Source organism: Hypomesus transpacificus, chromosome 10 (assembly GCF_021917145.1).
Source record: "Hypomesus transpacificus isolate Combined female chromosome 10, fHypTra1, whole genome shotgun sequence".
NCBI classification, from domain to species: domain Eukaryota; kingdom Metazoa; phylum Chordata; class Actinopteri; order Osmeriformes; family Osmeridae; genus Hypomesus; species Hypomesus transpacificus.
The window spans coordinates 3,448,048-3,461,516 of record NC_061069.1 but is presented as its reverse complement, the minus strand read 5'-3'; the positions used below and the strand labels follow the sequence as shown (position 1 = coordinate 3,461,516).

General features: G+C 43.6%; 1 protein-coding gene across 1 annotated transcript; it reads right to left on the bottom strand.

The window, feature by feature from the left end:
* Nucleotides 1-665: 665 nt before the first annotated feature.
* On the bottom strand, nt 666-9,173 carry LOC124472240 (receptor-interacting serine/threonine-protein kinase 2-like). Its single transcript, XM_047026978.1, has 11 exons — nt 8,373-9,173; nt 7,957-8,110; nt 7,422-7,577; nt 6,863-7,020; nt 6,287-6,336; nt 5,915-6,076; nt 4,946-5,031; nt 4,651-4,752; nt 3,551-3,647; nt 3,225-3,437; nt 666-3,095 (listed from the first exon to the last, which is right to left on the bottom strand). Exons 1-11 carry the CDS (start codon nt 8,561-8,563, stop codon nt 2,719-2,721), a joined length of 1,746 nt encoding a protein of 581 aa, XP_046882934.1. The 5' UTR covers nt 8,564-9,173; the 3' UTR covers nt 666-2,718.
* Between the last annotated feature and the right edge of the window lie 4,296 nt (nt 9,174-13,469).

The following is a 13,469-nucleotide window of genomic DNA, read 5'->3' as shown; positions in this document are numbered from 1 at the left end:
GAGTGTTGCAATATTCCCCAGCCGACGAGTGTTTTTCCAGCCCAGACGTGCCACTCTCCAGTTGCCCCGCTATTTTTGGGAGACGTGCTCTCAGAAAGAGCCCCCCTCCTGCCTCCATGGAATACCTAATAACACTACACGCTGGCAGGGCTGAAGCCTTCCAGATCACAGTTTTGATGTCCAGGTTGATGTTAAAGCAGATTACAGAAGCCCTGTTTCTGTTCACCACTTGACATTCAATAGCTACAAAACAGTATGTGGACATGCTCCACCATCAACAAGATACTCGGTATGTTGTCTCCACATCAGCTGAGGCCTCCTGTAGCTCTCTTTGTAAAGTATGAATCAAACATGTATGGGGGGGGGGATTTTCACACTACACATCTGTGCTTGGTACTTCCTGCTATGTTGTTAGCTCCAGCACATGTAGACGTGATTTACTGCACATTTACAGCTGTAGAAAGATACGTTTCATGTACTTTATTGACACACTAAGCATTACCAGTACTAAAAACATACGATAAAAGTAATTCCCTTTACTGCCCAAAAAGATGCCGTAGTGCACACGACTGTATAAATACATATGTAAGTGCTGCTACACATTGTAACATTACTCAGTAACATTCTAGAACATAAGTATTTGATATAAAGAATATCAGTCAAACCACCTGTTATTGTTTTATTCAACAGATTGAGGTTGATCCATGAAACAGAAGTTTAACTCGAGATATTCCATATTCTACCATTAATAACCATAATTTTAGGCCTACAGATACGTTTTAATAGAAATCCAAAATCTAACACTTTCAATAACAGCTACTGTAAATATGTGCAAATATGATACCATGGTGTCTATGTAAAAAACAAAACAAAGAAAAACAAAGAAACCGTATCAATGAGAAGGCCGTTGTGTCAAGAAGAATTTGGAAGCATTTTGAACCTTCTAGCTCATCCTACATCACACCAGTCTCTGCAGGAACTCATTGCGGATTTTAACTTTAATAGGTACAAAAAAAATAAAAAAATAAAATGTTACAAAAAATTAAGGAATGGATACAAAATCTGGATCTCTGTAGGCTTTAGTCAAACCCTCTTATGCAAAGGTCAAAGATCTATCTAATCGTGGTCATTTTAGGGTCACAAAAAAATATATTTATAATGAGTCATTAAAACCTCCTGGTTCTCCAGTACTGTTAATTCATGACCATTTGAGGAAGTGCAGTGATGACAATAAGGCCTCTTAAAAAACACCTAGCTCTGGTGGGAGTTTTGACTGGGTTTTCTCCACAGAGACACTGCATGCACACAACACTAATGGAGAGACAGTGAGGCTGTAAACGGAATGGACCGTTTTTCAGGAGGAAAACTCTGGTGCAGCTTGTTTTTGGCAGTTGAGGGACAGGGATGTGTGGTCTGTGAGGGATGTGTGGTCTGGGAGGGATGTGTGGTCAGGGAGGGATGTGTGGTCTGGGAGGGATGTGTGGTCAGGGAGGGATGTGTGGTCTGGGAGGGATGTGTGGTCAGGGAGGGATGTGTGGTCTGGACACAGACATTCCTCTCGGGCAGGGGAAGCCATCATAACAGTCATGATCGAGGAACACAGCTGAGGTCCTCCACAGCTGATGGAAGGTACTGGAACAGACTTTACAGCCAGAATAGCTCATCCTGCTTGTCGTTTGTCTGTAGAACTAACTACAATGTCAAAATAGACAATCAAAGCTTTCTATTTGAGCAGGTTACCATGAGGAGCCTATATTTAGCTCCAAGTTTGAGCTTGAAGCCCGGTCCATTCCATTCCATGTGTAGCCAGAGAAGCTCACAAGGCCAACAACAGATACTGTAAACATGCATATACAACTATGACCTCAGCCTCTGGTAGAACATATCTGCAACACAATCCACAACATTTAGAACTACAGTGCTACAGTCTGGACAGAGCTACGTAAACTGCTTTGTATACCCGACAACAGATACAGTCTAAACGTAAATATTTGAGTTCCGTTGCCTGTTTTTTTTTAACCATTGCACCATCAATGCTGCTAACAGTAGAGTTGAACTTATTTTGTGGACATGTACTTGAAGCAAACAGCCAAGACAGTCCCAAGCTACATCTAGTACACTCAAATCCATTGAGTATATTTCTACATTGGAGGCTACATCCCAGTATATCAGTAAATGACTGAGAGCCCCAAAAATACTTAATCGAACAAATCTCCCTTAAACATGCTTTTCAGAGCAGATTAGATATGGTAAAGTGACATAGTAGCCTAATTTATTGAACACCAACTTAACTCGTGGATCTAAATCATGGTGAGACATCATTTGAAACACACTGAAGGACTGTGACCTAATCAACTATATCAAAAAATTGAGAAATGCTTCTGCCATGCTCGTCGGCTATCTCCGTCAACACGACATGGTCAAACCAGCCTGTCTATCCATCTACCCTCATCCTTTTTACGCGTGCATGCACTGGATGGGTTCACCATCCACTCTACCCACACAGCAGGATCCACGGCACAGGGCGACCGTGGCGACCACAATTAGGTCTGACCCTCCCACTGTCTTGAGCTCTGAGTCAGCCCCAAACGGACTCGCAGAGCGCGTGCGCGCACACACACACACCTGCGCACACACACCTACACACACACACACACACACACACACACACACACACACACACACACTGGTCTCTCTGTGCTTGCGCGTGGGCCAACCCTAGAACGTGTTCTTGGCGTACTGGCACGGCGGGGCGGTGGGCTGCGCTGTGGCCGTGGGGGAGCTGAGTTCAGAGGGGTACGGCTTCAGGCCCAGCTGCATGTTCTCCTGCAGCTTGCGGACGACCACGCGGCAGAACTCCTCGCTGTGGCGGTGGCACGTGTCCAGCAGCTGGCGGACCTTGGCGGTGCGGGTGGGCCGGTTGACCACCAGCTCGTAGTCCTCGCGCATCAGCAGCGAGCGAGCCAGCAGGGCGTCCAGGCTCTGGTTCAGGCAAGCCTCCGTCATCTGCAGCACAATCTCCTCCCGCTGCGCTGCCAGCCAGCCGGCGATGGGACCCAGTGTGGGGGCGGAGGGGTCCAATGGGGGAGAAGCGTCTGAGGGGGACGGGGGACGTGGTAAATGAAGGGCGTCAGCTGGGACAGAGTTCAGAGTCCCCCCCTCCCCCCTTCACAATCTATCTAGATCGATCCTATCGAGGTGGGGAAGGGCGCGGTTGACTTTACCTTGAGGCTGGGCCTTTTCCTGGGGCCTGAGGGTTAGGTTATCCAGATGGGTCTCACACTCTGTGACGGGCAGGCCCGGCTGGAGGGGGATGTTGAAGTTGTTCATGGGCCTGGCACTCTGGGAGTAGTTGTTGAGTTTGTTGTCCAAGCTGTGGTCCTTCAGAGGCAGAGGGTGCTCCAGGGGGACAGGCATGAATGAGGACGGGGACATGTCTGGGGATGGGACACAGAGAGAGACTGGTGGTCGGGGGTATGGGGAGGGAACAGACTAATCTACTAGGCCAGCGAGTCTACTTTAAGCAAAACGGCTGCCACTGGAGGCTCACCTTTGGAAGGCAGGACATTGCTGCTGGTGAGACACCCGGGCTGGGACATGTCGGCCTCCTGGGAGGAGCAGGACCCTGACCCAGAGGTGGAACTCTCCTGTGGGAGGGGGCACAGTCAGGAACAACACACACACCCTGTAGGTTTTATCTCTCTGTCTGTCTCTCTCTCTGTCTCACGCACACACAAACCTATAAGCTTTCTCACTAACATACACGAAAAACCCTATAAGCTTTCCTTCTCACTCAGCCTCACACATGTACAAACCCACACCAAAAATATAAGCTCTCTCACAGGGCGCACAGAGTATTCTCAAGGACAGGGTTTTTTCGCGCCTAAGCCGTTTTACCGAGCAACTATGACAAAATCATCACGCGTGCAATGCATGTCAGCGAATATGTTCTCAATGGTATGTTTCAAGTAGGCTACAGCCAAACCCTTGATCAATAGTATTCAAGTTGATAAGCGTGTCTTCTTGTCTGATCAATACGCAACTGTGAGGTGCACGAATGGACAGAGCGGCCAGTAAACTGTCGTTCCGCTGCGAGGGCCAGCCCGACGTGCACGAATACACCTGTACGAAAGCAAATGAAATGTCCACTCAAAATGCTGACAAAAGTTTGATTAACGATTTCCAGCGCAGCCTCCATTGGTATTCTTAACCTGGAATGATAATATATAGTGTAGGCACAAAGAAAATAAAAGGAAATTGCTAAATCTAAAGTAGAAGCTAAATTATTTCCTCAAGCATAGCCTCCATTATTTATGAAATGGTAAAAAAAAATACATATATATTAGATGTCTGCTAATAAGGTGACACGGTAACACAGTGGAGCACCGAAGACCCATTTTGACCCAGGAAAAACCCTGCAAGGAGTAAACAACATAAATCACTTCTTTGGCACAAACCTTCTCAAGAGACATTGATAATATACTGGGTGCTCTGAATGCTATAAACCAGGAAGAGCACACCCAGATTGGCCTGTGCCCAGTGGATCTCTGCAAGTAGCTGACTGAAAGAACGCCAGGTCCTTTTGGATGTAACAGAAACCTGAGGACTATGTTCTGCTTATTTTCTGACTGGTGAGGTTTGAGTTCTTACAGGCCAGGGACTAGGGTTGAGAACCTTCAGAGACTTCTCTTCATCCCTCCTGTGCTCACACACGGGTAGCTGCATGGCCGAGTAGCAGCTCGCCCTCCTCATCTGAAATAAAGGAAGGGAGAGAGAGAGAGAAACACACAAAAGGTTTGAAATATGCTGCCAGCAATTCTTATGCAATCCATTTCCTATTACTTGTCCCATAAGGTTATGACTTGGTCACAGGAGTTAAACCTGCTGGTTTATGCTGCCTAACTGAGCTGGAATCCCCCAGGGGTCATCCGGCTGGTGGACTGACCTTTGACCTCTTAACCTCCAGGACGGCCTCCAGCACACTGACCTCATCAAACCTCCTCAGCATGGGCTCCAGGTCAATCAGACACTCTACACAGAGACACAGAGCACACTCAGGACACAGCCGAACGACCGGCACAACTCACGCTGTAATGACCAGATCAACCAGAAATGAGACAGTGTCTGCACCTATAAATCCTCTGTTCTTTCCTATTCAGTCATGTGTGATACGGTACCTAAAGGGGGGGTTGGGTGGGGGGGGGGAGGAGAAGTGCTTTTTTGTCTTCTGCTAGTTTTCTACACAGGGTGACCAGTGGCTAAGAAATTGTGAATGACAAGTCATGTTCTGCAATTAAGGTGTGTCAGCTGTAACAGTTGCTCCTGGCAACGTCATGGTAGGTTTGAGTGCACGGGCAGCGGCTCTATGACATGACGAGCAAGCACTTTCTAACCGCTGCTGGCATATAGTAGCTTCCTCGAGCAAAACGTGCAGAAACAGGCACCAGGCGCTCTCAGTTTCTTGCACCAACTGCCAAAAGGCTCGCCGTCTTTACCTTCTTCCATCCACACCCAGCACCATTTATTTTGGAGTCATTTTTCTATGGGTAGGACATCATCCCCAGGCTTCATGAATTTGTGCTCCATGCTTTCACCGACAATGCTAATGTGACGTACGGATCTCTTTCACACTGTGTTGCAAGGACCCGCCCTACTCTGCTTCTGATAGGCTTGTAAAGTTACTTATAGCTGTGTTCCTCTCATATGATTGGTAGGGGGAAATCAATTGACTCGAAAATATTAAACCGCATGCAAGTTCCCAAATTGTCTTTTTTACATGGCCGCACACCGGACATCCGGCATGGTACCGGAATACTTTAAGCCCTGTAAAGGCCCGAGTGGCGGTGAAGAGGAGGGGAATGATGGAGGGCTGGCGGGGGTGGGGGGGTGACGGGGTGGGGTGACAGGGCCTTACGGAGGAAGGAGGGCCGCTCGTCTGGGTTAGCGGACCAGCCGCTGGTCAGGAGGTTGATGAGGGTGTCCCTGCTGGGGATGTCCTCTGGCAGGTAGTCCAGCCCCGTGTCCGGACGGGAGCCTCGCAGAACGCTGAACATGATCTGCATGGGGTTGGTGGCGTCTGTTCTCACACACACACACACACATAAAAGGGAGTTAGACAAGATGGCTCCGTCGTTGTGGCTTCATACTGAAGTGTGTGTAGTTATGAACAGCATTTGTTATCGTAATAACAGGTATAATCTGGATGGTTTACTTTAACAGTAATTCTGACACAAAGACATTGTGCTGGATAAAAGTACCTTTCTAGCTAAGAAAAAGGTCAAAATACCTTCAAATGGTATTCGCCTCGACAGCACCTCCCACATGATGATTGCATAACTGGGGGGGGGGGGGGAAGCAATAATTGAGAAAAAAGTTCATTCTCTGGAGGAAGCATTTGTCATGGCTGCAGTTGTCACTCCCCCTTAAAGATAGAGGAGTAACTGTTATCACACATTTCATTACATGACACCCAGACAGATATTATTGTTGCAGTGACTCAACTACCGTAACTCTGCCAAGAAATGTCATTGTCAGTTTAGAGACCTTCGCTGAGACAAACTCTCCACCCAAGATGGCAGTGCGTTTCTCTCAGCGTTTCCCAGAGCTTACCTGCCTAAATGTACATGCCAAAACAAATTCTCAACCAAAGTATGGCACGCAAAGAATCTATTTCAGCTAAACATGAATGGAATATTCCAGAAGCATGGCCTTAGATGCTGGTAGGTATCTATAGAATGTACAACCTCATTTGAAAGAATGCTAAAGGCTAAACCACGCATGACTACTTCTTTCATTCAACACAAGGCAAACTATGCTCGAATCCCCCTGTGACAAATCACCACCTGGATTCCCAGTGACTCACCTGTACATGTCGTGCTTGACATCCGCCCGTCGACTCCGGGAGGGTTCGTAACTCTCGGGGGGCATGTAGATCACGGTGCCGCCCATCTCTGGGGGTTTGGACCCGGAGCACTTACTGATGGACAGCTGGCGCCACTTGGAGAGGCCAAAGTCTGCAATCTGGACAAAGCAGAGGACTACTACTGGGCTGGACACGCCGTGTCGAATAACATAAATATGGCAATAACAAAACAAAAACACATTATTTATTGGGTTTGCAAAAATTGTTTGCAGAGGAAAAAGATCCATGATGGGGTCATGTTCAGCATAATAGGGCTAGATTAGGAGCCGGTTCATTCTGGAAGACAGATTTGGATAATGAGGTGCTCATTTATATTTAAATCCTCTGTTGCCCCCTTTTCAGTGCAGCAAGACAGCGAGACTGTTCCAGGCACTCTTAATTGGACCTGTTATTATCATTAATATTATGAGGAGAACTGGTTTTAGTAGAGCTCAAACAAAGAAGGATTTAAAGACAGGGCGCTGCTTGGTGTTCACACTAAAGTTGGTCAAACACACACCTTGACGTGAAACTCCCCATCCAAGAGGATATTTTGCGTCTTCAGGTCGTGGTGCAAGAGAGGTGGGGTCATGTTGTGTAGGAAGTTGACCCCCAGGGCGATCTCATACAGTATCTGCAGTCTCAGAGGCCAGGCAAGTAGGGGATACAGGCTCTTCTACAAACAGCCAGGGAAGACAAAAGGAAATTACATAACTGAAACTAAATGGGGGAAGGGAAAACAACTATGAAATCAAAGTGAAACTTAAAATGGCCGGAACTTCCAAAGGGGTGTGCTCACTACCCGAATTGTAGGACTAACTATCTTTTCTCGATAGGCATGTCTATTTTCTGTTTCTATGGTCCAATATGGATAGTAAAGTACCAAACCTACACACTAGCCTTATTTAAAGGTTGGATGAGACATGACCCACCGACCGTCCTCATAGAAACTTGTAGCAATTGACCAAATAACCATTAAACAAGATCCAGGGATTTAAAATTCTCAGTCATAGACAGTGCTGCTCCTGACACAAAGAGGATTTGAAAGGTGTCACCTCATGAAGCAGCTGGTCTAGGGAGCCATTGATCATGTACTCTGTGACAATGCAGAAGAACTCTGGCTCATTGCAGACACCAAATATCTGGATTATGTAGTTGAAACGGGCCTTATGGAGCACCTCTGCTTCCTTCAGCAGGCAATTCCTCTCCCTGGAACAGTCAAAACAAATACAACACTTATTGAACACTTCCTCATCAACAACAATCACTGATGTGACCATGCAGAGATGCAATGATGGGATGAAAATTAGTACTTCATTTGTTTGTCCTCAATTGTCTACTGTAGAAAACACAAGAAATCATATGACATGCTGTCATCTCTGTCTAACATAAAGTTATGAAGGTTATGACCAACAATGAAGAATTGAGATGTAGAGAACAACTCATGTAGTGTTTCACGTGCTTCACGTACCTTTCGCCAACGGGAGAATCCAACTTCAAGCACTTAATTGCTACGGTTGTCCGCCAGTCAGAATGTTGTGCCTTGAATACGGTTCCGAAACCACCTTTGCTAAGATAGTGCAAGTCCGTCAGTTTTTGATAGGGGATCACCGGTAGAGTGCTAGTGAGACTACAAAGGTTCACACAACCCGTGTGCTCCATTATTGTGAGCCTACAATGCCTCTTGAAATGCTTTATCGTATGACTGAAACAGAAAGCGGAATAGATAGTTCCCTTTTTTCACAAGGAAAAGCCCCTTGACTCGCGGCAACACTACAGAACATATTCAATAGACTCAACACACTGTTTACCGAGCAGATATGTATGACGTAGTGGTAGGGTTGCTAGATTAGCAAACGGCCTCGTCATGCGACTATATAGCTAACCTAGTCTTACCTTTTACAGACTCGCCTGAAATATTAGTAAACTCCCGGACAGTTAGAGTAAATGTGATGACACAAAAACGAATGTTTGAGACCACAACAAACGGCAATCTCCACAATATGGTTTTTCAAGAGCTAGCTAAGATTTTTTTTGTTTGTTGACAAGCTCCACTTAAGACTACTGTAATCAAGCAGCTCAATGTTAGGTAACACTAGCTAATAGCTAAGCGATATGCGAATTATAGCTACATTTCTAACAAATTCAAAGTTACAATTCTAGGAATAAACTTGTCAGAATTGTCATTAAGCTACAGTAGTTCAGTGCAAGCTAGCTAGCAGGCGTGTGATGTGATGTCAAGTGAAGTGTTGCCAGAGACTGAACCATAGACATATATAACGCTTTGTATACATGTCTGGACTGAACTAGGTTGACTGGTTGAAGATTGCGTTGCGTTGTTCAAGCTTGTCATCTCGTGTTTTTAGATATTATAACGCATTTAAAAAAAATGTTAATGGTTGATCAACATTGTCAGCCTTTTCCTGACTAAACTGAATACTTAACTAAAGTTTGGATTACTCTTGTGTATTGATACATACTTTATTAATATGCATATTTTGGAGACAAAGCGAAGACAAATTTAAGCAACTAACAAGCAGTAGGCTATTACTAGGAAACATATTTGTAGTGGTAAAAGGAACACAAATGACACAACAACAACCGAACGTGGTTGGGATTTTCCCAGATGTTTGTAGGCTATTTGGCTTTGTGTAATAGAAAGGGCAAAAGTTCAGATGGGATTTTTGTGTCCTGGTTAACTCAGGAAGCCCAAAGGAGGAAGCTTCCGAAATAATAGGCTATTTTCTAGCATACCTTCTCTGCTCGTTCGATGTGACTTGAAAAAGAGGGTGAACATTTTTTTTTACACACATTTGTTATTGCAACCTCATTTTAGTAAGTTTAGAGACAAGTGCACACCTGTGGTGTATCATAACACAAATAATCTTTGAATGATCGCTTCAATGTCATTTTGCCGAAAGTTTTTGTCAAATTGTCCTGACATGTTAACATCATTGCCACATTGGACATATAGGCTCATTTTAATTCAGTACAAACAAATCCAAACGCAACATTTAAATAACGAATAATATTTTCTATTTTACATTTTATCATTCTAACAGTCATTTTGGACGAAAATGAAAAACATTTGATGTAACTAATTATTCAAAAAAGATCAATATGCCATTCATTAAAGTTTAGAATGAAACCATTCAAGAACAAGATTCTCCCTGGGATAGTGCATAGTCTACGCCACTAGATGACAGCATTGTCTTTAAGGTTGACATTCCCCTTCACTTTACAGTCAGCATTACAGTTTTTCTCAATTGGTTTTGCTCATTTCACGAAACAGAAATGACATTCTCAAAACAACACGTGCAAACCTCCAAACCGCTGGGCACTTGTTCACAACATATTGGAATTGTTCATTCCTTTAATCAAATTGCAATTGTATTAGCACATCCTTGTAAATGACAAGTGCAATTGCCTACAGTTTGCACACATTTCAAATGATTTTGCACATCTTTGAAATGGTTAGGTATAATTGCCTTCAATTAGGCCAACTATCAATTGAAAATATCTTGCTGGTCTAAACTGACTGTTATTTCTCAGTCAAGTGGTTGTTCTCTGCAAAACATATTGGCATAATTTCCTTGTGTACATCATCACCTGCACAATAGTTCACTCCACTGTCAAAATCTTTCAAGCACATAATACCATGACAAACATAACTGTATATACTGTAATATGGATCTCTTGGATCATCTGCTTACAGTCATTGTCAGGTGCAACTAGAACTTTACTAAACAATGGGACACATCCGATCACCAATCACACAGTAAGTTTAGTTAGCTGACAGGAGCTATGCAGCAGTATAAATCCTTCCATCAAATATATAGAGCTTGTCCCAGGCCAGCTCGGGGGAAACATCACTGTTTATGCTGCCATTTCAGAGAATGGTGTAGTCACCCACATTCCCAGTCTTGGCCCATACAATACCCAGACACTCCTGGTGTCCTTGGACTGCAAGGCACTCCGATCTTATCCCTCTACATGAGACCACTTTCTTACATTTGTCATTGTGTGGGACAATGTAAGCTTCTACCGTCACCCGCTCATCAGGATTCACTGCCCATCAAAGAATGCTAATGGTGCTCATATCACCTAACTCCCCATTCCTTAAACCTATCCAGGAGTTTTTTTCTGCATGGAGGTGGAGGGTTTATGAGCATCGGGCTCAAAACCAGAGGTCCCTGCTCCAGGCAATGGATGCTGCTTGTGATGATGTCACAGCAGATAAGTGTAGGGGATTGTTGCGGCATGAACAACAATTCTTCCCCTGTTGCATCGTAAGGGAGAACATCAGATGTGATGTCAATGAAATCTGTGGCCAGACAGACAGTGAGGACGACAACTAGTGAAACTCCAGCTTTGCTTTACTTTCTTACTGTATGTGTTTCCTTCTTGCCATGAAATGCCCCCTTTGCAACTCTGACTAGGAGGGGGTCACTTGCCTGAAACTTACTGTGGTTACTCATACTACTAGTGTAGGTTATACATAATGTTAGTTTTGATGTGCTTATTGTATGAAAGTATATTGTGCTGTACACATTTCCTGTAACAGTAACCATGATGTATGGCAATTACAGTAACAATTTCCATGGCAGTGTAAGTGCAATATGTGATGTGAAACCTTGTAGGTTACTCTTGAATTACTGTAATCTTTTTTCTGTTTGATGCACATTTACATTTTACATGTATTCATTTAGCAGACGCTTTTATCCAAAGCGACTTCCAAGCTGTCTGCTTTACAAAAGAGCATAGGTCAATGATCCTAAACAACGAGATAGCCACAAAAACATTGTGGTTAGCCAAAACATGAAGCATACATTACAGTATTGTTGCTTGCTTTTCTACAGGTGCACTCTTGCACTTTTGAGGTTCATGTTGTTTAGTTGTAACTTGTTTGGCTACATGCTCTTATGGTTCTTCTCTTTGGCACTTACTGTATTTGGGTTTTTCACAATGTATGCTTCATGTTTTGGCTACCCGAAATGTTTGGGGCTATCGCGTTGTTACTGTATGATCAGTGACCTATGCACTCTTGTAAAGCTCTCTTGGAAGTCGCTTTGGATGAAAGCATCTGCTAAATGAATAAATTTACACTGTAAATGCAGATTGAGACACATTGTATTCTGGAAAGAAAACATCTACTACAGTAACTGTAGCACAGTGCACATGAGGGATATTTCTAAGGTCCATTGCCATACTGACAAAACATCTAAACATTTTGACCTGCAGTGTTTACACAATGCCAAAGGGACTTTTCATTTTGGGGGCACTGACTATTTGTTTGAGAGAAGGATTTAGTTTTGACTGATAAGTTGTCTGTTTTAGGAAAGAGATGACCCTTTGCAGGTGTTCAATGGTGTTTTGCTGAACCATCTGGGTTATTTTGGCAAATGTATTTAAAGGTTTGAGAATGTTCAATTTTTTTTCGAGCGATGAGCCAAAGCAATCGAGAAGGAACTTTTCATTTTGAGGGCACTGACTATTTATATGAGAAAATGATTTGGTTTTGAAGCATGAGTTAACTGTTTTGGGTGAGATATGACCTTTTGAAGGTTATCTATGTAGTTGTGCTGAACCATATAGGCTATTTTGCTAAATGCACGTGGAGCTTTGAGAATGTCATTTCTGTTTCAAGAATTGAGCCAAAGCAATCGAGAAAAACTAAAAAGGTCTTTTCAGTATATCTTTTTGTCTGGGCTATTAGCTCAGAAAGACTTGCTGGAGACCCCTGCTGTAGGACAAGAATTGGGACCTCAAAGACAATTTATTGAATCTATGTATGTTTGTATTGATCTCTAACTGTAATCATGAACAACACAATGGGTCTGGAGCATTGTCGAGAATCTTGGCCATGGAATTTGACAAAAAACACTGCTGCTGCACATCATTATTTTTTTAGCTGACCTGATCTCTCACATGCCCTCACTGGCCTTTCTGCAAGTACAGTACATCCTAGATATTCATTGTCTGAGCAGAACAATTGGCTTATTGGATTCAATTACAAAACAGAATCTTAGTAAGCCTTTAGGAAGCTTGTTGAGGTACTAATAGTGAATCTATACAAGGTAATTCAATTGTAACGAGTTATATATTTTGCGTGAACTGATCAACCTTCCTAAACTCGGGAGAAAACGTATAGGATTTCACCAATTTAACCATGTTTAAGGCATTACATAACTCAAATTGTTCAGGTGGCAAGTACTTTTAATTGGATTCTTGTTTTAATTTGATCTCTATGAGACTAAATACTCTTTGCACAGCCAATATTTTGATCATGGAAGTGCAGCCAGTTCCTTATGAGCACCAGAAATATTTTTTATAGAGGAATGCAGAGTGTTTGTTTTGAAGAAAGTGTGTGAATAGCAAATGTGGATCAATAAATCTGCTCTAACTAATGTAAAACGCCAAACACAGAATTACAGTATACTTTCTATCCAGCATACTAGGAAGTGTTCTATGCATATCTTCAACTACAGCAACCAGAGAACGACAGTTATTGTAGTTGTACTGAATCAGCTTGTATTGGGTTTCAGTGGTGACATCCTCCTCACCTGGC

Coding starts and splice junctions, on each gene's coding strand:
- LOC124472240 (XM_047026978.1), bottom strand. CDS start 8,563: ATGGAGCACACGGGTTGTGTGAACCTTTGTAGTCTCACTAGCACTCTA. Junction 7,578..7,956: donor TAGACCAGCTGCTTCATGAG/GTGACACCTTTC, acceptor GGCTGTTTGTAG/AAGAGCCTGTATCCCCTACT. Junction 6,077..6,286: donor GAGGCGAATACCATTTGAAG/GTATTTTGACCT, acceptor GTGTGAGAACAG/ACGCCACCAACCCCATGCAG.